Below are 24252 nucleotides of genomic sequence, written 5' to 3'. Positions count from 1 at the left end.
TGCTTTGTAAGAAAGAGAAATGCTTCTTGACTAATCTTAGGAGAGATAAATTTCTAGATTTTTACAAATTAAAAAGTAATACCAAAAAAGAAAGAAAGAAGGAAGGAAAAAGACCCAGGGTCAAAATCAGGGAAGAAAGCTTAAGTTATTACACCTTTTGGATTAATAAGAAAAATAGGAGACAACAGACCCTACTTATCAGGGGCTCTGCATTTGAAGACGACCAAAGTATTAACAGAAGAAAATAGGAATCATGCCAGATATCTTTGCTAAGGTTTACTATATGGTCATATCAATTTCCAAGGCTTAGATGTCAAAGTTTGGCTTTGTATATTTTATGGTCCTGGCTGCTTGCCAAGTAAGACATACAAATAGTTATCAGGTTGTTGTTTTTGGTGAACTGTAATTTTATAACAAGCTTGAGTAGCCTTTACAACAAATGCACTATTGTCCCCTGCATTTTATTATGCAGTAGGTGAACTAACAACGTTAGACGATGGCTCTCCCACTGCTCCCTGAGATTTGTGCCTCCTTGGGAACGCACGCAAGGCAGAGGGCAGAGACAGAATATTCTCAACATGTGGTGACTTCCTAGCTTTAACTGCCCCGACAGCCTGTGGCTCTGTGTGGAGAGATCGTTACCATGAGTTTCGAGAAGGAAGAATGCAGTCTTTAAGTTGTAATTCTCTAGAGGATATCAAATGATCAGAAGGAAAACCATGAAGTCAGTTCAGCTTCTGACTCTAAATTTCAAACAAAAAGAGGAGTGATAGGAATGTAAAGTTGTGGGAAAACATAGTGTGTACATTTAGAAATTATTGCACCTAAATAGTCTTTTTTCCTCATCCCTCTAGTGAGTCACTGTTTTCTCTATACAAATTATATCATTGCCTGTTTCTAAGAGGACAATCCAGGCAGTTTTGTCAAGATCAGGATGGAACCAGCCAAAATGCAATTATCTACACAAAAGCCCCAAGTGCTTGCAGTATCTGAGGCGGAGGCGTGCAGCCGAACAGGCCGAAGATCCAAGGCACACAAGGCCAAGCGGCCTGTCGTAACTCTCGAAGCAGCTTGACATGTCATTCTCACAAAAGCGCATGCCACTTGTCATGACATTCCGGATGGTACAGGTTGCATCACATGTATATAGTTATATGTTCAACTATAATTTATGATCACACCAGTCACAAACGGGGGATGAATCAGCAAAGAATATAAATACATACTGGGTTCTGCCTAATTCCTTTTAAGCCTGTGGCAAAGTGGTACCCCATGTTCTCAGCCTCTGCCTTTCTCTCTGACCAGCCACCACTTAATATCATTTAAGTTAATAATATGGGTTATGAAGTCCCCATTCATAACACAAATTGGCTGTGTATTTTGAGACTCAAAGCTACAAGTGTGTAGCTATTTTCACCCAGGCACAGAGTCTATGATTCACTAGTGAAAATTCTCATATGGCTTTTTTGTAAGATGAGGTATAATTTGTCCAAAGTCCACAAACCAAGACCTAATTAGGATTACTTGACTCTTAAACTGCTCCAGTAGTGAATAAAAAGTTAATACTGATCTTCCTAAAAATGATCTGACAATACAAATCAAGAGTCTGAAGAACGTCTGTACCCTGTCGGAAACAGACTTATAAGAAATAATCAGGGCTGTGGACAAAGATTTAAATATGAAGATTCTTATCAAAGTTTATTTACAATAGAGAAAATTTGGAAAAAAATCTAAGTATCCCACAATAAGAAAATAAATTATAGTCTCTTTATATGAAGGAATATTATGCAGTCATTAAAAAGCATGTCAGAAAAATTATAATAATACTAATACACTCAAAATTAGCAGTCATGATTAAAAAGTTAAGATATTAAATTTTATATATATCAATACTATGATCCTATACTATACTATTATGCACAGAATAAATACTGAAAGAAAAGACAGTGAGTTACATTGGTAGTTATGGCTAGGTGGTACTGATTCTGTTTTCACCTCTATATTTTTCTGTATTTTCCACAAAATACAGTGTCTACAGTGATCTTGTATTCGTTTTATATTCATAAGAATAATACACAATACAAATTAAAGATATATCTGGATCATACAAAGCACTGCACAAGATATAAAGCTAGGGAATAAAAGCTGCTCTGTATATGTAACTTTTAAAGGAGTGGTCCCTACATCAGCATCATATAGAAACTCAGAAGCCCTCAACCGTGTAAATCACTGATGGGCTCTAGGAGCTTTGACATGTAAATTACTCAAGCTCTTCTCCCCACGCTAAGGACACATTCTCCGTAGACAGAGGCTTACAGAATCCCTTGGCTCGTATTCCTCTGCCTGTCCCATAAAACATGACCTAGCAAGTCCCTTTCAGTCAAGTCTGAAAGAGGAGCAGAGGGCCCCAGGTAACATGATGCACCCAGAGCACGTCTGCAGCTCTGACAGGTGCAAACAACTCCACTCGTCTAAATATAAATGGATTTAAGCAGTTTGGAAACAGTCTTCCCCACTTTCTATTCTGATCTAGCAAAAGAATGTTCTCTTCTTTAGTTCTGACTCGATGCTGGTTATTTTTATTTAGATTCACTTTGCAATCACTTTCATTCAAAGAGAAGCAATGTTAGAATTTGAAGAAGAAAAAAAGAAAGAAAAAGATTTCTCTTCCAGAATCTTGCATGATTTGAGCTGTTTTTGAAATGTTTTCAGTTGAGGAGCAGATAAGGCACTAACAATATATTTTCAAACTTTCTGGATGAGCAAAAAAGCTGCTGTTTACACATGCAGAAGGAAGCAGCGTCCAATATTTAAGCCAGAAAGAGGATCTAATTTTTAATCAATGGCATGGAAATTCTTTGGGGGAACGTATAGAACTCTGTGCCATTTCCAATTCCTGCCATGCTCTCTTCCCATTACCCCTAAACTCTAACTCCCCCTTCAGGATCCTGCTCAACGGTCACTTCTCAAAGGTCAGCCTTCTCAGACTTTCCCCTCCCCTGCCCCACTGCCAGACATGCACAGTCTTCCTCTTAGCTCCCCTAAGAAAGATTTGCCTTTCACACATTCATCCCACATCATTATATATTAGCTTAAGAGCTTCTCGAGAGTAAGATAATATTTCACTCATTTTTCCATTTCCAGCACCCAGGTTTACGGTAGTTAATAGTGTGCTGTTGAATGAATGAACAAATGTGTAAGAGAGAACTGAAAAAGTCACAGATGAGCCCAAGTGCAAGAAGAAGACAGTGCTACTAACAGCCATGAAAAACAACAGCTTATGGTAAAAAGATCATTAGCTATGCTTAGCCACTGTTAGGCTTCCTGGTTTTTGCGGGGAGGAGGGTTGGCTTATTAAATGAAATTAAGGCTACAATTCAAAGCCAGATATTAGAAAAGGAACTTGGTATGCATTGACTAACAGGTTGAAATTTTCCATTTTCAGTTTCCCTCTTTGTGGCTATAACATGAAAGGGTGAAGCAAGACTGTGTCTAAGGGCCAGTCCAGCTCTCAGGTTCTGAAACTCGGGACTGCTGTGAATTCTACTGGAACAGTTCTCCAGAGCTTGCATCCCAGCTCTATCCTGATCGCAAAGACTGCGCTCTTTGTAAACTCATAGACGCTACACTCCTACCTACCAAGACCGGGGTGTGCCACAACTAAGTTTAGCCCCACTCTCCCGGACTGAAATAGTCACCTAAACCACAGGGATGATTTCCTAGATCTATGTAAGGAAGATGCTTCCAAAACCTAACACTATAAAATTGTATTTACTTGTCCCAACTCCTTCCCAGTTTGGTTCAGATCGCCCTTTGCCTGCATACATTTTGCAATACCTGTTGGCTTTTTATCTCTGCCCACTCCTCCAGCATGCTCCCTCCACTTGAGAAACGTAGCCAGCACTTGGCATCATAAATCTTCAACCTACTCATCAGCTAATAAAAGGGGGTTTAGAGTTGGCAAAGGGAATATTGCACAGAAACTTTATTTGCCAATCGCCTACCAATAGCTAATTTCACAGGTGGTCCTTTATCAGATTTGTCCATTGAAAGAGAAGGAAGAGGACTAATGATCACCCTTCAGACAGGAAGACTGAGTCTTGGGGAAGTTCTCTATAGAGCTGAAGGCTTCAACTGGATTATTGTAGTGGACTAGCGTTTTTGTCTTACATTCCTAGTAAAATTAGAAGCTGCTTTAAAATCTCTTACAGCAGAAATTCCCATATGCCATAGTCAATGTAATGAATTTTCAGAAAGCTAAACATATGCAATGTGAAGGACTAGCCTCTACTCTTGAGATTATGCCCTTCCTGCATTTTATTGTTATTGCTGTTAAAGAGTACTTCTTTTAAAAATAAAAGATGGTAACAGAAGATGGTAGGATTTGTTTGTTTTAGTGTCTTTACTTGGCACCTTAGAAAGCTGGCAATCCTATATTAATTTCCAAAATTCATTAAAACTGGAAAACTGGGATTCTCATCCCTAAAGTGGCTAGCGCAGAGCTGATCACCAAGGAGATGATATATATGACTATATACATGCATATTTAAATTGATCTCATATGGGAGGAGGGGCTTCTAAGCTCTCTTCTAAGCTCCTCATTCTCTACAGATCTCAAGGCATAGCACAGAGATCACCGAGGCCCCGTGGTACAGGCTGAATCTGTTCATGCAGATTCAATTCAGGTAGTTTCCTCGAAAATATACCTACCTGAGAAACCCTCAACTATATATGCGGTATTCTGTGAGATGGGTATTGGTTCTTTGCCCCAATAACAACTTCATAAAAAGGATTTTACTGTATTCTTTTCACAGTAACACCTGGACCGTGATGGGCACAAAGCAAGCGTTCAGTAATTACTTTCGACACTATCGCTGGAGCTGGGGATACTGATCCCGAAAAGGCTCCACCCAAAACGGAGGGGAACGCATTTGGCACTCTCTTGGGGCTCCTCTGGGCTCCACGTGTGATGGGGGAAGTAACTGTCATCTGCGAACCCCCGGTAGCTGAAGTGTAAGACAAAGGCGGGGCGGGCGGGACGGCGGAATACAACTGCAACCAGGTCCGCGGGTGTAGAATGACTTTGCCCGGCTAGGACTTTGCCTAGGGAGAGGGAACTCTGCCAGCCGCCGGCGTCCAGCCCTCTTGCTGTAACGGGATGCTAGGCTGTAGGAAAGTGCCTCTGCCCCCTGGCGCCGGTCCTCGGGCTTCTGATGAAATTATGACCCACCGCCCTCTTCGCAGGCCCTGGACGCCAGCCCTATCATTCCGGGCGCGCAGCCGATCACGTGGCGCGGCGGTGCTCTGGGGGACCGCGGCTCCACGGCCATTGGTCGACGGCGCGCGTCCCGGGCGCGCCCATTGGCTATGGGGGGCGTTCACGTGAAAGGGGGTCTAGGATAACATCCCGAGTGGGGAGAAGTGGTCGCAAAGTTAAAGGGAGCCGTGCGGCGGCTGGGAGACCGAGTCCCGTGTGAGGGGCCGCAGGGAGGAGGCGGGCGGGCAGCTCTCGCGCACAGACGGATGCGGCTGCCCGCGAAGGGTGCCGACCTGAGCCCCGGCCCCCGCTCCTGCTGTCGCCGCCGCTGCCCCTGCCACCCCGGCGCGGATGCTGCCGCGGGCTGGCGCCTCCGCACCTCGGGGCTTATGAGCTGTACCAGGTACGTCCCTCCCAAGCCCGCAAGGCCGGCTGCCCGGCCGCGGAGACGGCGGCGAGGGCGCGTAGCGGGGGCCGTCTTTGGTCGTGCCACCTACACTTTCTCCGTCCAACTTGCAGTTACACTCTGGGAGTGGTACACTTTAGAAGGGCTCAAGGAGGCTGTTGCTTCCACGTGGGGAGGGCAATCCAGGGACCAGAGGTGGGATGGAGCCTGGCCGGACCCACGTGATGCACCGAGGTGGGGGTCCCGGCCGCGACGGGCGGCCCGGGGGCTGGGGGCTGGGACTTCAGATACTCTTAATCCCTATTGTGACGAGTTCGAACCTGACACAAGGCTTTTCCACCTGGGACCCGACACTTCTAGAGAGTGTCCCCGGAGTTGAGCGATGGGGTCTCAGCACAGGGGAAAGTCGCTTCGTCTCTCCCCCGGCCTCGATTTCCCGGTACAACGTAGGGAAACACACTTGGTGATCTCTCGGGCCGCCGAGGGCGACGGGACACAGGACGCTGCGGCGGCCGGGGCCTCCCGGAGCAGAGCCACCTCCGGTTCCCGGTCCCCAGACGGGCTGTCCCGGGCCAGCGGGGGCGACGTGGCCGCGCGGGGACGCTCTCGTGGCGCCGCTCCGCCTCGGGTGGCCCTGCTGCCCCGCCCTGGTGTGATAACTAGGGCTCCTCCTCCTCGTCGTCTTCCTCCCCCTGCCGGTCACAACTCCGGGAACCCAGCCCAAGGCCTGCCTCCCGGACACACCGAGGCTCACGTAGTCTGGTGGCGGCAGCCTCCCCTGCCACCTCCCTCCGGGCATTCCGATGCAGCGAGCCAGCTGGAAAGGGGGCTTCCCCGCGGCCCAACAGGTGGGTTCCGGACAGGCGAAGGACCTCGGGGAGGGGTTGGGGGCGGGGTGCAGCCCGGGCCTGGCGGGACCAGGACACAGAGGGCAGGACGCTCTGGCCTGTGTCCTGTTCGTGCCACCCTTTTGAATCCAGAGAAAGGGGTGTGGAAGGGACTCAGTGCAAAAGAGGGGTTAGGGGGCCCAGAACATACTAGAAGATTTGGGCTCTGTCCTGATATTGTTTCCCGCAGAGGAGGAGAAAGTTGAGGACAGACTTGAGGACTTGGAGAGTTGCTAGAAGATGTTGGAGCCTGTGGTCTGCGTGGTCAGGCCTCCTTGGGAGACCCAGGGTCCAGGAGAAGAGAGTGTTAGGGCTTTGGGGGCTGGGGTGCAGAGAAGAGGAAATAGTTCACTTGGCAGGGTTATCCAGGAGCCAAGACTAAAGTGAAGACAGCTGGAGGACTGACTACAAAAGTGAAGTTGAGGTATTTAGGGAAAAGTTAGGGAGAAGAGAACCATCAGGCAGTATTAGCAACCTGGAATGTCAGAGCTGGAAGGGATCTCAGAGGAGAAAGCTCAAGCCCAGAGAGGTTGAGTGACTTGCCCCAAGTGGCACAGCCATGTGCAGGTATTCCTAGGCCAGTGCACTGTGTTTCACATTGAACATTTTTAGATGGCAGACACTGCCATTTTAACTTATCTCTTTCCTATAATATGCCACCTCATCCACAGATATTTATCTCAAAGATGCTTTGGATGATGGTGACAGAATAGAGGAGTCCAAGTGGCTTCTAGGGCTGTGAATAAGGGCCCCATGGTCTGAATACCAAGGGAAAGATGCCAATTTTACTCATACTGTGGCAGCCAAGCCTTTTGGGAGGGAATAAAGAAATGCCGAAGGGGTAAGTGGCCGCGTCTTTTAAAAAATTATACCTGGTAACCTGGTTGCGAATGCTTACTTAATGCTGTTTCAGTGTTCCTGTTGGGTTCTTGGTGCGTCTGATTTTTCTGTCTTTTCTTATCAGAGTACAAGAGAATGGAGGAGGCAATGTGTTGGCCTCAATACAAAAGAAAGATTTGCTTCCTATAAAAGGCACAGCCAGAGAGTCAGTAGCTCAGCCGCCTGAAACTGTGAAGGTCGTGGGGTTATTTTCTGTACAAGTCGATAGTTTTTAGAGAAGAATCACCACAATATCTAACCCTGGCTGAGAGGGTCTGTTGTTTGTCACTAGAGGAACACGGAAAGCAGTTATGCAAAACTATCCATGTTCTGTCTTTGCATGGCGTGTTAGGGTTTGCCCTCTTTTGACCAGAAACACTGAAATCTACCCTTGGTGCATGTCTGGTCTCTCATGGGGCAAAATTGATCTCCTAGGCATCTATTTAGAAGCAAAGGTTTTGAGAATCCGTTCTGGTCTGAGTAACAGCTACTCACATTCTCGTGACCCTGTCCTGCAACAAACTGGTATCCAGGTCCCATGTCATGCTGTGCTGGTTCAACTGTGTGTCCACATCTCATTCTGGTTTTTCTCCAGACCAACCTTGGTGACTCACATCCCCTGGCATGGGCATGAGAAAGAGCGGCCTAAGAGTCTGTCATAAGAGGGGCCCTGAGGTACAGCCTTATGCGTCCTGTGTTGGAACTGATAATTTTCATGCCATTTGAGGACAAAACACTTGTCCAGGTGCCTTCCTTTCAGGGATTTAGGAAACTATTACCTTGCATGTCTCCGTGGCTACGAGTACGTCTGGGTGTTGGTCATCCCTGTCACGGTCCATGTGGGAATTTCTGAGCAGATGATCAGGAAGGCTTACACCAAACCAGCACTTCGGTGCACCAGTTCTTGGAGACCGATCTGGTTAATAAAAGCTGGAATCTACCTGTGAGGATAGGCAAGGGAGCCAAGAGTCAGATTGCACCCTCTACTGAAGCCACCGGGGTTAGTGCTGGTGACACCAAAAAAGTGAAGGGATTCTGGGTAGGGGTGCTTGTGCAATGGGCCTGGAGCAGGAGCCTGGGAAGAATGCCTGGGCCGCCAGGTGGTTCACCTTCCTTTTGCCCTCCATGGAGAATGCTGCAAAACCAATTCGGTTCCAGAAAGTGCCAGTGGAATTGTTTAATTACCTCTGGCTCCGACTCCAGCTTCACCTCCTCACCCCCAGTTCTTAAAGCTTGGTGATAAACGGGATCTCAGGGGCATGTTTATACTGCTGGGTCCAAACACTGAAACTTTACCAAGGCCTTCAACTAAGCCTTTCTAACCTGCAGGATTAGACCTTGAGAGTGACTGCAGTCCACTGCAAGTATGCAGATTCTTTGCTTGATCTCCTTGTTTTAGAATTGTTTCCACAATAGCTTGAGAGTTTCCCAGTCATTTTCTAATGAGCTGTTTTAAGGTGGTTCTGGAAAGCATGCCTGAGGATGGTTTGCAGGCCTGCGGGACACTCATATAGAGAGCTTGCAGTTGACCTTGTGCTGACTCAGGCAGGGAGGAAGCGGCTACAACAGAGGAGGAACCCCTCCTTCCTCCTCAGTTCACACCCAGGTTGTCAGGCGTGGGCAGAGTCGGGGGGGGGGGGGGGTGCTGGGATGCAAGACTTTGCCTGCTGTTTGGTTATATTTAATTAACATTTAATTTAAAAAGCAAAAACTACCTGTATTAAAAGTAGAACTGAACATGTGATTCCAGTGCATTCTAACAAAGTTTTGCAATGAACAGGGGAAAAGAAAAATTCAAGTACTTTGTAAGTATAGGGTTTTTGTTTTGTTTTTTTATGTTGAACCCTCTGCCTTTTTTTAAAAAAGCTGTCTTGCCCAATTCAGTCAGAACTTTCCTTTCCAGAACAATTGAATGGGTATAAGAAAAGATAATAGGGACTTCCTTCGTGACACAGTGGTTAAGAATCCACCTGCCAACGCAGGGGACACGGGTTTGAGCGCTGGTCCGGGAAGATCCCACATGCCGCGGAGCAACTGGGCCCGTGCACCACAACTACTGAGCCTGCGCTCTAGAGCCCGTGAACCACAACTACTGAGCCCATGTGCCACAACTACTGAAGCACATGCGCCTATAGCCCATGCTCTGCAACAAGAGAAGCCACCGAAATGAGAAGCCCACGCACCACAACGAAGAGTAGCCCCCGCTCGGGGCAACTAGAGAAAGCCCGCGCGCAGCAACGAAGACCCAACGCAGCCAAAAATAAATAAATAAAAGAATAGATAAATTTAAAAAATGAAAGAAAAGATAATAGCCAATTTGCTCCTAAAATTTTTACTTGTTTAACTTTGTTAGAGGAGAAACTATAAGGCTATTTAAGGATATTTAAAGGATAAGATGTTTAAAGGATATTTAAATATCCTTATTTAAAGGATAAGATATCCTTTAATGCATGTTTAGATAACTACATTATGGCTATAAATTAAGATAAGAACATTTAGAAAGGTTGGGTCTTTTCAGACTAATACAGGTATTTGTATTATTATTGTTTTGTCTCTGAATGTTTGTGTTTCCCCACTTGGTCACCACTAAGTGATTCCTGCATCCTGGGGAAGTGCTGGGTTTTTTGGTGGTGGTTTTTGAAAATGGGATCAAGCCCAATACGTCTTCATCCTTTCTCATTTTTAAAATATATTTGATTAAACGAAATCAGAAGTTGAAAATGAGATATTATTTATTGGACTGATACTATTTGTTGGACCAGTGGTCCCCACTCTTGTCAGATGATGAGCGGCATTTTGCCTGTCCTTCTCCTGAACTACCGCCATCATCCCACAGCACCTCCCGGGGCGGGGGTGGGGGGGTAGGGATCGGGAGGCCTGAGAGCTGGTACGCCAGCACACCACCACACACCGACACCTCTGCCGTAGTGAGGGGAGATGTGTTTCGCAACTAATCCAGATCTGTGTTCTGTGATTCTCAGGCTAGAGAATTTAATCCTGATTTCATCGCCGACTTCTTCAATTAGCCCATTGGAACTGTCAAATCAGAATATCAATTTGCCATGGTAATTAGAATAAAAATGGCTTGGCTTTAGGGAGGCAATAGCGTTGGGTGGGTTTTTGGCCCAAGAATCTTAAGATACTTGAGGTGTTTTATTAGATTCATTTTGTTTTCTTGATAAGAGAAGGTCTATTATTTTAGAAAATATTAGAAAGTACAAAGCAGGAAAACAGAAATTTCCTGAAATCCCATCACGTGGAAAATTCTGACAGTTTTAATTATATCACTAGTCTTTTTTCTGTGCATATACGTAATATTTTTCCCTACAAGTCTAGTCTCTATGTACAATTTATCTTCTCCATTTTCTACATTAATCATATATTATAAATTTTTATGCCATTTAAATCTTTTTCCACATAATGGTTTTAATGATGATATTAAATTGTATCACATGGATGTGGTGCACTTGATTTAACTGGATACCTGTTATTGGTCATTTAGTTTACTTTCTCACCCCTTTTCCCTCCATAATGTTGCACTGAACATTTTAGTACGTTAACCTTCGCGCATTTTTAATTATTTCCAAGATTAATACCTGTATGTGACATTAGAACCGAAAATGATGATTTAGAAAGGTTGTGCCCATTAAGACTAATACAGATATTTGTATCATCTTTTAAAATTCTTTCCTAACTCACTAGGTAAAAACAGGCATTGTCTTCTAATCTGAATTTCTTAAGTTACTTGTAATGCTGGACACTTTGCATATTTATGAGCCACTTTTAAATTTCTTTCATGAATTGTCTATTCATGCTCCTTGCTCATTTTTCTACATGGAATATTTGACTTTGTTATTGTTTTATAAGAACTCTTTATAAAAGTATTAAAACTTCGCTGCCGTGCTTTTTGGAAAATGTTTTCCCAGTCTTCGGTTTTTTGGTTTTACTTATTTTTTTTCACTTACAGAAAAACAATTGTTTTTATGAAGTCAGATTTAATTTAATCTTTAGCATGATTCTCTTTGCTTTTTATTCTTATAGAGGCTACTTTCACTGTAGAAAAACATAATTCTTCACTGATACGAAAGATTTAAAAACACTAAATTGCTGGCACTTTTTAAAAGTAAGATATACTAGAATATAAAAATCTGTACACTGAATGAAAGCAAGTGTGGGTCGGTCTTCACTCCTGATTCCCAGTCTCTGGCACCATGCCTGGCACATAGCAAACACCAATCAGTATTTGTGGGAGGAATTAATTTCTTTTTATCGGAGCAAAGCAGTATTTACCAAACTGCATTCAGCAAGGTGCTCCACCAAAAAAAAAAAAGACTTTCCTTGTTTGGGATAAGTTTAGGAAATCCGGCAAACAGCACGCTGTTTTCATTATTCTCCATGGCCCATCAGTATACTGACGGCCCCAACAAGCCCTGACAGGGAAACCCATGAACTAGTTTTAAAACCAGTGGTTCCGTACTTCTGTGTTTGTTTTAACCTTGGGCCTCTTCCCCCCGCCCCCCCACTTTACACTCTTAATCTCCCCTGATACCAAGGTCACACTGGACCACACTTGAGGTAATATTGAGCTGTAGCCACGTGGGCAAAGATGAAGGCAAACGTAGTTCGCTGGTCCCTGTCGGAGGGATGAGCCTGAACATCTGTCTGACCTCCTTGCTGTTTCTTTCCTTCCCCTTGGCCAGGCTTCTAGCCTGCTCTAGCCCCGTGATGGCTGTGGACATTGAGTGCAGGTACAGCTGCATGGCCCCCTCCTTGCGCAGAGAGCGGTTTGCCTTCCAGATCTCCCCGAAGTCAAGCAAACCCCTGAGGCCTTGTATTCAGCTGAGCGGCAAGAATGAAGCCAGCGGGACGGTGGCCTCGACCGTCCAGGAGAAAAAGGTGAAGAAGCGGGTGTCCTTTGCAGACAACCAAGGGCTGGCCCTGACAATGGTCAAAGTGTTCTCCGAGTTTGATGACCCGTTAGATATTCCACTGAACATCACCGAGCTCCTGGACAGCATTGTGAGTCTGACGACAGCGGAGAGCGAGAGCTTTGTGCTGGATTTCTCGCAGCCCTCTGCAGACTACCTGGACTTCAGAAATCGGCTTCGGACCGACCACGTCTGCCTGGAGAACTGCGTCTTGAAGGACAGAGCCATTGCAGGCACGGTGAAGGTGCAGAACCTCGCATTTGAGAAGATGGTGAAAGTCAGAATGACATTCGACACCTGGAAAAGCTTCACAGACTTTCCCTGTTGGTACGTGAAGGACACGTACGCAGGTTCAGACAAGGACACATTCTCCTTTGAAATCAGCTTGCCTGAAAAAATTCAGTCTTATGAGAGGATGGAGTTTGCCGTGTGCTATGAGTGCAATGGACAGACGTACTGGGACAGCAATAAAGGCAAAAACTATAGGATCATCCGGGCAGAGTTGAAATCCACCCAGGGAACAGCCCAGCCACCAAATGGACCAGATTTTGGAATAGCTTTTGACCAGTTTGGAAGCCCTCGGTGTTCCTATGGTCTGTTTCCGGAGTGGCCTAGTTATTTAGGATACGAGAAGCTTGGGCCCTACTATTAGTGACGGCCTGGGATGGAGCCGGGCTGAGTGGGTGCAGAGGAGCCGAGCTGCATCACCCCAGGATGGAGATGGAAGCCCAGAGAAAAGCTGAACTGCCATCAGGCACAGTTTTCGAAAAGAAAGGATCCTAGTCACTTTTTTTCTTCGAGCAGGCAAGCCAGCCAGGCTTAGATCACAGAACTGGGTTCACACTCAGAGGAGATGGGGGTGTGGTCTGTTTGGCACCCGCGTGGTGGCAATGAGGGTCCGAGCAGGATGGTGCTGGAAACAGTCTGGACAGGACCCAGGCCTGCAGGGAGCGCTGGCCAGGCCGGAGGATGGTGGCTCAGTGACGAGGAGCCCCTCTCCCCTCGGGTGTGGGAAGTCAGTCCCCCCGGCCCCCTCTTCCTGTGGTCTTCCCCGCCCACCCAGGGCCTCCCCGCCTGTTGCAGCTGCCCCGTGTCTACGTGGGCTTCACACTTTATCTCTGTGTGTTTGATTTTCTTCCACAGTTCATCTGCAGTTCAGGAAAAGATAATAAAGGCAGATCAGCTCATGACGGAGACAGGCATTTCCTTTTTCTGACCCCACTTAGATATCCCAGCAGAGGACGACACACCAGCTATGAAAAGTCAACCGGCTGCTGTGCGGTGTCACCACCCATGGCAGGCTGGTGCCAGGCAGGACAGTCAGGAGGGGGACACTTTTAGCTCCACCTCTTGGCGCTGGGGGGAACTTTCTAAGCACTCTTACCCTGAGTCACCCGAGGGCTCAATTACAAGACTTGCTGTAACTTGCCAAGCTGGTTTGCCCGTGTCTCTTTCTTCACGAAAGGATTTTAGGATCTCTTTTCCTGGAGAGTCATCTTTTATGCTGTGCTCAGGACGTTTGGATTTGCAGATTAAATGTATCCTCGGCACCTTCAGGAAGTGCTTGGTTGTATCTTGACTGTGATTTACAACCTCCACGTTGTAAACAGCACCTTACAAGCCCCCACGGACTTTGACTTGGTTGTTCTTACCTATGGTGTGTGGGTACGTAAAGGGATAGGGGAGAAGAACCTCACCGAGTTCTCAGATGTCGTTTTCGCTGTTTGCCAACTCTGAAATATCAGATATTATTTGTTCTTAACCACATTGGACTAAAGCATTAAAAGTCTGTTGGTTCATACTGTTGTGAGACTCCTGGGACTTTCCTTGTCAGATGGACCCCCAAACCCTGTGATTTTTCTTGGGCAAAATTGGTTGGTCCTTGGGGGTGTTTAAAAATATTTTTACATGTGTATTTGTAGAAGGTTGGGGTCTTTTTCTGTTCTGTTTTTGTTTTTGGAGCTTAGCTAAATGACTGCCTCATTTTTCTTTTGCCTGACCTTACTAAAGTGAGGTCTTCCTCAGGGAGGAAGGAAGAGGGATGCCCCACTGCCTGGATTTGGGGGCACAGCTCCTGGACTCTGCAAGCAAAGAGTCTTCTTTCACTTGCATTATCCAGATCAGTTGGAAGAGACCTCCCAGCTTCTGTGGCTTTGTAAATTAGCATCAAGCAGGTCTGGAGTGTCTTGGCTCCTAGAGTTTTGTGGTTGGGTTTTTCTTTCTTGAACTTTAAAAAGTTTTGACTTTTTAAATGCTCTCAAGTGGTGTTCCACGGAGTTCTTGTTCCTAAGACTGGCTGTGACTAGTCTGCAATCTACTGCTTTATTTTTTATGTCTCTCCTAGGTGGGCAGCACTGCGGGTTACATGATTAATTTATGGGACAGTCACATTTTTTATTTTATGCTGACATTGGGCAGAACTGGGATTTATCTAAGCATGTCTTACATCAGGTACACAGACAGTACTCCCTGTGTTACAAATCAGGTGATCAGAACTATTATGTAACAGTGTAAATATACACCATGGGAAGCAAAACTGATCTTATATAGGTCATGAATTTATTTTGCTTTAGGAAGTCCCACCCTCCTCCTCCAGTTTATGAAGGGTACAAGGTGTACTGTCCTTTCCCTATTAACAGACCGAAGGTATCAAGATCGTTCCCTGTTCGTAAGAAAAATGCCTCAAGTGACTTCTGTATGGTTTTCAGTAATAAGGATCTTAAGGCATTTCCATGTCAGAATTTGAAATATGGTAATTCAGTGATAAGTATGTCTTTTAAAACACCACAAACGCTCCCCCACCCCTCTTTCCTCCCAGCTGACCCCTGCTTTCCTGCCAGGGGCACTGCTTGCAAGCCCCCTGCCGGTGCACCTGGGCTGCTCACCCCACCAGGCAAGTCCTCACCTGCTGGCAAAGACGCTTCTCTGACTAAAGCAAGTGCCCGCCCGAGGTCCCTGTCAGCACGGTCATGCAGTGAGGTTGCAGCACCTGAAAAATAGTCTCCTCTTTACCAATCAGTCTGTCTCCTTTTGGGGCGGTTCTGTCCCAGGAAATCAACAGATGGCCTCAGGACCTGCTCCTTCTATGGGCCTTCTCCTTGTTCATAGCTCACAGGCAGTAGACAGGTGACACATTGCAGAAAGTGACCGGTTTCTTTTTTTTTTTCTCACTTGCAAGGTTATAATGTCACCATTTTAATTAAGAAAAACATCTTTTTTTTTCTTCCAGTGGAAACAGCTTGAAACTCAATTGATAATTCTTACAACTGGTACTAAACAAAGGTGGGGAAAAAAACCCAATCAGAACTGATAACAGCAGGTCAACAGCAGACAAAGAGCAGGAGAAAGGGAATTTTCCACGCAAAGGAGATTGTGCACGTGGATAATTCAAGGCCACAGTCATTTTCTACCCCCAAGTTTGTGTGTTGTATGCTTTCTTTCAACTGAATTACTTTAATATCGTTTGTGTCCATGATTCATTTACCTAGCCAAAAATAGGCTCACCCATGAGTTTTGCAGCTGTCCTTTTTTTTTAACATCTTTATTGGAGTATAATTGCTTTACAATGATGTGTTAGTTTTTGCTGTATAACAAAGTGAATCAGCTATACATGTACATGCATCCCTGTATGTCCTCCCTGTTGTGTCTCCCTCCCACCCTCCCTATCCCACCCCTCTAGGTAGACACAAAGCACCGAGCTGATCTCCCTGTGCTATGCAGCTGCTTCCCACTATCTATTTTACATTTGGTAGTGTATATATGTCCATGCCACTCTCTCACTTCGTCCCAGCTTACCCTTCCCCCTCCCCTTGGAAAGTGACAGGTTTCTTAGTTGGAGATATGAATGCAGCCTGACCTGTAGGTTTGGCCCTCAGACAGCTCTTGGTTATGATGACACGTGGCCCCCTTCCCAACCTGCCCCCAAAGGACCAGCCTTCTGCCGCTGGTGCAGCTGTCCATGGGTGGGGAGGCAGCTCCATTTCTGTTTCATATTTATTCCCCGCTATGTCCTGGGGAGCATTTGCAAATTAGGTGCAATAAATAAGCTAGACTATCTAAAGACAGATTTTAAACAATAAGCTTTCAGTGTTTCTTGGAAGATGTGAAGCATTTGGGCGAGTTTGTTTGCTTTTTTTAAGTATTCTTGTTATAGGAGAGCTGGTGAGAAACAATGGAGTTATGTAGTTCTCCAGAAATCAAAACAATTTCAGAGTCAAGGTAGAGTTAATTTCTCTCTAAGATTTAATTTTAATGGTGGCAAAACATTACTCTCTCATTGTTTCTTAAAGATGTAAATCTTGAACTGCTAAAAGAATGTTTTGTGGTTTTGATCTTTGCATATAATTTGCTTTTTTTAAAAGAAGCGTTACTTGTAGTCACTGGGACATTAAATGGCTTGTATATATATGTTTATAAACCAAAAAAGTGTTTGCTTACTTTTCAGAAGTGTCGTTGGCTAGGTCTTCCCTCTCAATGGACAGTGAGTGAAAACCTCGGTGTCTTTCCTGTTTTCCACATGTTAAGTCCCTCGAATGGATGTGGTGTGCTGGAGAAAGCACATGGCTGTCGGCTCTGGGAGGTCCTGATGGCCTGTCTCTCCCGAAATGATCACTGACATTGGGGCTAAGTTACACACACAGTGGGATCTCCCAGGGTCATCAAAGACGACTTGCCAGCGTATCTTCGCTTCCTGAAGTGGGACACCTCTGGACGGGGAAGGACAGCTGTGCTGACGGGCAGCTTTTCCTTGTTATGGTTGTAAAGCGTTGCAGCCCAGGTTGTAAGGTTGTGAATGTTTTTACAGTCTTGTTTATCAGTTCCTCGAGTCGGCTGGACCCATGAAGACTCCCAGAATGCAGCTGTGATGGTGGTGGTTCACTCTTCCTTCTATGTTATGTGAATGTAGAAACGGAGACTCATCTTCATTTTCATGCCTAAAAGTGCCTTGTTGAGAAAGTTCCACAGGTTTTAAAAAAATACATATTTTTGTACACAAAGTTAAAGGGGAAATGCACTTTAAAATCACAAGAATGGATGCCTTTTGTGTGGTGTAAGAGAGTGGTTTGTTTGAATCTCAAATGCAAAAATGTAATAAAGGTTGAAAACAAAACTGAAAGTGTCCTGTTTTAAAACTTACTCTCTTCTTAGAGTCAGAGGCTGGGGAGGAACATTTTCAGTCTGTGTATTTCCACATCTGGAATGCCGGTTTCCAAAAGGGACAGGACACAATCAATGGCTAAGTAGAAAAGCTGTAAAGTTCAGAGGAAGGGGGGTAATTGCTTTCTAAGTTGTACAGCAGCCAAGGCTGGGTACACCTAAGAGAGTGATTGCCAGGGAAGTGGTACAGGGGGCCGTGTTGTTCTGAATCATTTTTAATGATCCAAGGGCAGGTCTCTTCCTACCCTGTCACTTGCTCTTGAAGCATATTTTTGACTTGGTGTATACGCAGCAGTGGGAAAACTGTAAGCAGCTATCATAGCTTTGCACTGCTTGATCAGACAAACTCTGCAAGCGGCAAAACCACGCAGCTCCTGGTGGGGCCCTGTCTCCACTGGGTACAGGACATTCACCCTAAATAAGATTTTAGAGATGTTTTATTTCCAAGTTCAGAAGATGGGATGCAGGGGAGGTAAACTGCTGCCAGGTGTTTCCTGCCAATCGGTCTTGGCCACGCCGGGAAAGGCAGTGGTGCTTCTGTCGTGGAACGTCAGAGCATTTAAAATCTTAGCACCCAGTCAGTAAGCGCCCAAAGTGAGCTACATGCATGACCGCCTTTCTCAAGCCTGGCAAACACTGCCCACGTTTTTGCCTCCACAGAAATGGGAAGGGGAAAAAAATAACACTGGTTTTATGAATGTCTACTTGTGATTCAATGTGGTTTTCATAATCATTACATAATTCTAACTTGTGAGACAGACATCCCAGAGATGTCTGGAGTAAAAAGGAATCAAAACAAAAAAACGACCAAACCACTTTTCTAGAGCAATGTCCCCAGAATAGCAAATATCCAAATAATTCAGTGGAACATTTATTGCTTGTGTGCAAGGCTGTTTCTAGGTGCTGTTTCTACCCAACCCTGTAAGAGACATGTTTCAGGTGAGTCCTCTGGGAGCCGTGTAAAGTGGTGGGTGGTGCTACCAGAGGTATCAGCAGTCAGAAAGCCTGGGTTCTGGCCTTGACCCTGCCGCCCCCTGTCAACTGCTCTGACGGGGCTCTGAGTGTTTTCAGCAGGAATAAGGTAACCAGGGGCTCTGGCGGTGGCCTGAGTACTTCTCAGAGTTGGCCAACGTTGTTTGTTTTTAAAACGGTTCTAAATATAAACTTGGAAGAAGTACCACATACACTATTTGTATTCTTTGTAAGGATCACAGGCACGAAGAGCATTCCAGACAACAGCTTGGACTTCACAAAACCATCACTGTTCGCACTGTAAGCGCTGTCAGGGAGCTCTTTTTACGGGTGAAGAGTTGAAGGCCCTCAGTGTTTTCCCGAAAGTCACAGAGCCAGTCGGTGACAGCTGAGAGGACTGCGCACGAGGGTCTCTTTTTCTTTTTCCGAGAAGTGTCACCCCAAACTGGAGTCTCTCTCACAGAACTGAGACTAAAAGGGTGATTCTGAGAAGAAGTTCCTCAGGCTAGAAAGATGCGATCGCCAGGGGAGGGGTGAACACACGCATCTTTGTACACAAAAGGCACATGGCAAGGACCACTGACCACACAAAAGCATAAAGGTCAACATTAAATGATTTGGGCATCCTAGGGCCCAGCTGGACAGCAGGATGTGATTGACGGAAGGAAACCACCAAAGGGCCCCGTAGCTCCCCATGTGTTCGAGGAGACGGGCTAGATTCAGGGCCAGCACTGCCTTTCACCTGTAGCACAGGACGCCCCAACCCTTGTTCCTCCCCCTTTGCCATCACCCACCCTTGGAGAGGAGACAGGGAATCGCAACAGAGGTCTTGTCCACGTGGGGTTCTCTGGTAGCTGACACTCATTCCACAGACACTGATGCACTTCCCCGGCACCAGGCCCTCTGCCAGACTTGAGCTTGGCCAAGGTAGGATGGGGATACACAATACTCTTTTCTTTGGAGCCAAAGACAATGATAATCCAGGCCCCTGGCCCTCTACGCCAAACGCAAGATCAGGCGGCTAGATCAGGGCTCGGCAACCTTTTTCTGTAAAGGGCCAGATAGTAAATATTTTAGGCTTTGAAGATCATATTTGATTTGTGTCACATATTCTTCTTTTTTTTAAAAAAAATGTTTAATGTAAAAACCGTTCTCTGCTGTGGGTCATACACAAACAGGCCAAGGGCTGGACTTGACCTGCTGGCCGTAGTTTGCTGACCCCGATTGAAGAGTCACATAGAAAGAGTGAGACTTCAGAGGTGACTTGTAGACCCTCAGCTGAGGCCTGGAGTCAGCTTTTTAGTTTGTTTGTTTAAAGACCATATAATTTTATCGTCCAAACTGGGATGCTTTTGAGAATGAATAGGGGCGCTCTGAATGACCCTGGAGCGCTCGTGTAAACCAGCAGCTGGGCCAACCCTACTGTGCCAGGCCTGTCGGGCTTACCTATCCTGGGCCTTTGGGATCTTCTCAGACCCTCAGGGAGCTCAGAAAGCCCTGGCCAGTCATGGGCCAGAATCAGTTCTGGCTGCGTAGTGCTTTTGGGTGGATGGGTTATAACAGAGTGGTGATTTTGTCTGTGGTTTAGATGTGTTTTTGTTGGTTAGGTTTTGTTTCCTAATTGTAGTGCTGATGGCCAAAAGCCCTCTGGAAACTCCAGCCAATTCACTCTTAAGAGTAGAGAATTTAAAAGGAAAGGGGTTATTAATGGTTTGGGCTTATGTCCTACTACCTCTCCACCCCAACCCTTGTGCCCAAAAATAGGGCATCACCAAGCTCCCGGAGAAAGTTGTTCATTGTGGACTGAGACACAGGCTGAATCTCGCAGTATTCCAAGCCCCAGTCCCCAGAAAGTACCACTTAAGTGCTCCCAGGAATTCTGCAAACTACAGGGTCTCAGCTCCTCTCTCTCTGGCCCAGCAAGTTCAAGAGGCCTTAAGCACCACAGGAGACCAAAGAAGTAGAAATTCATCTCCAAAACGCTCCAGGCCTCAGCCCTGAAGATCCCCTCTTCCTCCCCGATGGCCATCTTTGTGATGTGGACACACATGCTCTTTGTTTTAAGTTTTGTCACCGCCTATGGCTGGCGTTTACTGTCACCCAGTGCTGGAGGAGGGGCGGCAGTGTGGAGAGGACCCCAATGCTAGTGCTGCAGGGACTTGAAAAAGTTTTACGAAGCCCCGATACATCCAAGGGGAGCTCTCCATCACCAGATGTGGGTTAAGCTTCCCCGGGTTCATCCCTCCTCAGAGAACATAGCTACACCACACATCACAACCTGCACTGAAAACAGAAAATGACTCCCCACCTGCTGGGCTCACTCCCAGGGCCACCTAGTTAGTTGCCCTCTGGTGGACATATTGGTCCCATTTGAATGTGGAATTAGCCAAGTGACATTTTGCTGATCTTATCACACCATTTTATTAAAGTTTATTTTAATATTAATTATTCACCATTAATCAATTACCTATTAAAACAAACACTGAAATATCCCCCACATATTTTCATAAATTCTTTTTTGCACACTGCTTTGCACATTCTGCATGCAATAAGCATTTGTTGGTTTGAATTCTCCAGTCCCCAGCTGCTTTTCTCATCAACTGATCAACGACCTCACACCTTGGGTCCTTCATGACTTACGTTACTTGTGTGTTACTTCTTCTTCTACTACTACTACTACTACTACTACTACTACTACTACACACACACACACACACACACACACACACACACACACACACAAAACACAGACTGAAAAGAAAAATCAAAAAGTATTTTCTCTGCAAACTTCCCTCTCACACTGGTTCATTTTTCTGCTTTGAAATGGGGAGCTTCTGCCTCAGAGCTTCTGCAGGTGGTGTGTTCTGTCCCAGCCAGGGCAAAGGCAACACTAAATACACAACACTGCTGGCAGTGACTGCAGCAGGAGAGAAAGAGTGATGCCAGATGCCACTGGTGCTTTCACCCCTACACAGCACTCTCACCCTTATCTGCTCAGCCTCTCCACAATCTCCCCAGAAGGGGGATTTGGAGACACTGGGTTCCAGCTGCAACCTCAGCCCTGCAAAACGGCGAACGACGGGGTTTTACGAAGCACTGGAATCTGTTCTTAAACCAAATCTTACAAGAACCCAATTTGCAAAATAGACAAGAGAGAGAGCTGCCTAAGGTGGATACTGCTGGAAGCAGGGAACCACAGCCATCTCCCCCCACCCCACACTCCTGAGACACTTCCTAAGAGCCCTGGGCTCCAGAAATAGAGGCGAGAACCTGTGCCTTAGAGCACAGTTCACTGCCCCTGCTTCCTATGCTAGTGAACGTAGGTCAAGGATATCTTGTAAAATAAAACAAAAGCAAGCTAACAAACAAGCAAACACCCTCTATGGGAGAAAAACACAACGATTTAACCCCATATTATGCAAAAGGACTTTAGTTATGTTTTGTTTACGTTATCAAGGTTAATTACCACCTTTCACAAAAAATCATCGGCTTATTCACACACAACCACATCTGAGTTGCTTATTACGGTACGTGCGTGTCTTACATTTACATACAAAAATTAAACTGTTTGACAAGGCAACTTCTACTCCATACTAACAGTGATACACAAAACAACATTACTGAGTGCTTCTATGGGTAAGCTGACGGTTGGGGCCAAGTACTCTGGGGAATATAGAAAGAAAAAGACGTATCACTGTCACCAAGCGATTTATAATCAATCCCTCCAAAGGTTATTTTAGTCTTTTCTTTTCCCAAATTCTACATTTTTTAACTCCATTTACTTGTATCAAACTGAGCCCAGACAGAGAAGCCAATGTTTATTTTAAATTAAACTTTGTTATTTTGAGATAATTGTAGATTCACATGAAATTTTAAAAAATAATAAGAGAGAGCCCATGTACTTCTTACCGAGCTTCCCCCGGTGGGAACATCTGGCAAAACTGTCACACAATGTCCCACTCAGGATGCTGACATTGGTGCAGTCAAAACAGAACCTTTCCACCACCACAAGGATCTCTCATGTCCTTTTATAGGCATGCCGCCTCTTCCCTCTCCGTCCTCCCACCGCACCCAGGTCCTCGGCCCTGGCAACCACTCTTCGGTTCTCCCTCTCTATAATTTTGTCATTTGGAGAATGTCGTATAAATGGAATCCTATAGTATGTAATCTTTGGGGACTGTCTTTTTCCACTCAGCATACTTCCCTGGAGATTCAGCCAACTTGTCCCACGGATCAAATGTGTTCCTTTTTATTGCTGAGTATTATCCCATGGTATAGATGTCCCACAGTTTGGTTAACCATTAATACACTGAAGAGCACTTCCGTTGTTTCTAATTTGGGGCTGTTAGGAATAAAGCAGTCATGAATATTCATGTACAGGTTTTTCTGCAAACATAAATTTTCACTGATCTGGGGTAAATGCCCAGTGAAACTACAGGGTCAGATGGTAGTCCCGTGTTTAGTTTTGTGAGAAGCTGCCAACGTGTCTCCCAGAGTGGCTGCCCCATTTTACAATGACACTGGTGATATATCCAGTTTCTCCACAACCTATCAGATTTTGGTGGTGTTACTATTTGTCAGATGTGTAGTTTGAAAATATCTTCTCTTAATCTATAGGTTGCCTTTTCACCCTCTTCACATGGACTCTCCCAGAGCAAAATTTTTTACTTTTTATCAGTTTATCAGTTTTCCCCTTCATGGAATCATGCTTTTGGTGTCAAGTCTAAGAATTCTCTGACTAGCCCAAGATCCCAGAGATTTTTCCCTATGTTTTCCTTTAAAATTTTTATAGTTTCACATTTTAAATTTAAATATATGATTCATTTTGAGTTAACTGTTATAGAAGATGAAAGGCTGAGCTCAGAGTTCATTCTCTTTGCTTAGAGAGATCCACTTGTTTCAGCACCAGTGGCTGAAGACGCTTTCTTCCCTCCATTGAATTAATTTGCATCTTCATTGAAAAGCAGTTGGGCATATTTGTGTGGTTTATTTCTGGGTTCTTTATTCTGTTCCACTGATGGATTTGTCTATCCCTCCACCAATACCATACAGCCTTGATCGCTCTAGCTGTACGGTCAGACCTAATAGGTAGTGAGTCTTAGGTAGTGAGTCTTCCTACGTTATTCTTCTTTTTCACAATTGTTTTAGCTATTCTAGGGATTGGTTTTCCATATAAATTTAAAAATAATCTCCAGCAACAGCTGTAAGTGGCTTTCTATAGTTCTTCCTGTAATTGCAAGCAAATATACACACACACACCGAGAAAAAGAGGTTTAGGTTTGAGTTTTCGGAGAATGGTCTTTCTAGTGTTATCATAAACTACACTTTTACTCTCAGTTTTCCTTGTCACTTTGCTACCTTTGTGCTATCGTTCAGGATGTGGCCATGAATCACAGTATTTCACAAGGCCCGAGTAAGACAACTGTAGAACCAGAGGCTGTAAAGAGATCATGAGATCCAACCTCCAGTTTTACAGATGCAGACAATGAGGCCCAGGGAGGTTAGGAGACCTGATGAAAGCTGAACAAGAGAGTTCCCAGCAGAAGCCAGCCTACAACCAGGGCTCCGACTGCAGTCCCAAGCCTGGATGTCCTGCCACTCGGCCGGCTCTGAACTTGAAGAAGCACAATTCAGCAGCAGAGCCATTTTCTTACCTAGGTCAAGGTCATTCTTGCATCAACTTCTGCCAGCCTTTGAATCAGGGGCAGGGAGGGAGGCAAGGACGAAGGGAGGATGAGATGATGAAATTCAAAAGGGCTGACTTCC

The 24252-nt window shown here is 45.4% G+C and overlaps 1 protein-coding gene across 4 annotated transcripts; it reads left to right on the top strand.

The window, feature by feature from the left end:
- The first annotated feature begins 5460 nt into the window (after nucleotides 1–5460).
- Nucleotides 5461–16464, top strand: PPP1R3B (protein phosphatase 1 regulatory subunit 3B). 4 transcript variants are annotated; one of them, XM_019921610.3, is made up of 3 exons: nucleotides 5461–5660; nucleotides 6383–6511; nucleotides 12130–16464. In XM_019921610.3, the coding sequence occupies exons 1-3, from the start codon at nucleotides 5524–5526 to the stop codon at nucleotides 13007–13009; spliced, it is 1146 nt and encodes a 381-aa protein (XP_019777169.2). In that variant the 5' UTR covers nucleotides 5461–5523; the 3' UTR covers nucleotides 13010–16464. The 4 variants fall into 4 exon arrangements, with proteins under 4 accessions (XP_019777169.2, XP_073654849.1, XP_073654850.1 ...); XM_073798749.1 differs by lacking the exon at nucleotides 5461–5660 and adding an exon at nucleotides 7222–7391 and having other exon boundaries at nucleotides 6301–6511; XM_073798748.1 differs by lacking the exon at nucleotides 6383–6511.
- The last annotated feature ends 7788 nt before the right edge of the window (nucleotides 16465–24252 follow it).

This window comes from Tursiops truncatus, chromosome 21 (assembly GCF_011762595.2).
Source record: "Tursiops truncatus isolate mTurTru1 chromosome 21, mTurTru1.mat.Y, whole genome shotgun sequence".
Lineage (NCBI taxonomy): Eukaryota > Metazoa > Chordata > Mammalia > Artiodactyla > Delphinidae > Tursiops > Tursiops truncatus.
The sequence above is the reverse complement of the archived record's forward strand: the minus strand, read 5'-3'. Positions and strand labels throughout refer to the sequence as shown.

Coding starts and splice junctions, on each gene's coding strand:
- PPP1R3B (XM_019921610.3), top strand. CDS start 5,524: ATGCGGCTGCCCGCGAAGGGTGCCGACCTGAGCCCCGGCCCCCGCTCC. Junction 5,661..6,382: donor GGGCTTATGAGCTGTACCAG/GTACGTCCCTCC, acceptor CCGGGAACCCAG/CCCAAGGCCTGCCTCCCGGA. Junction 6,512..12,129: donor GCTTCCCCGCGGCCCAACAG/GTGGGTTCCGGA, acceptor CCCCTTGGCCAG/GCTTCTAGCCTGCTCTAGCC.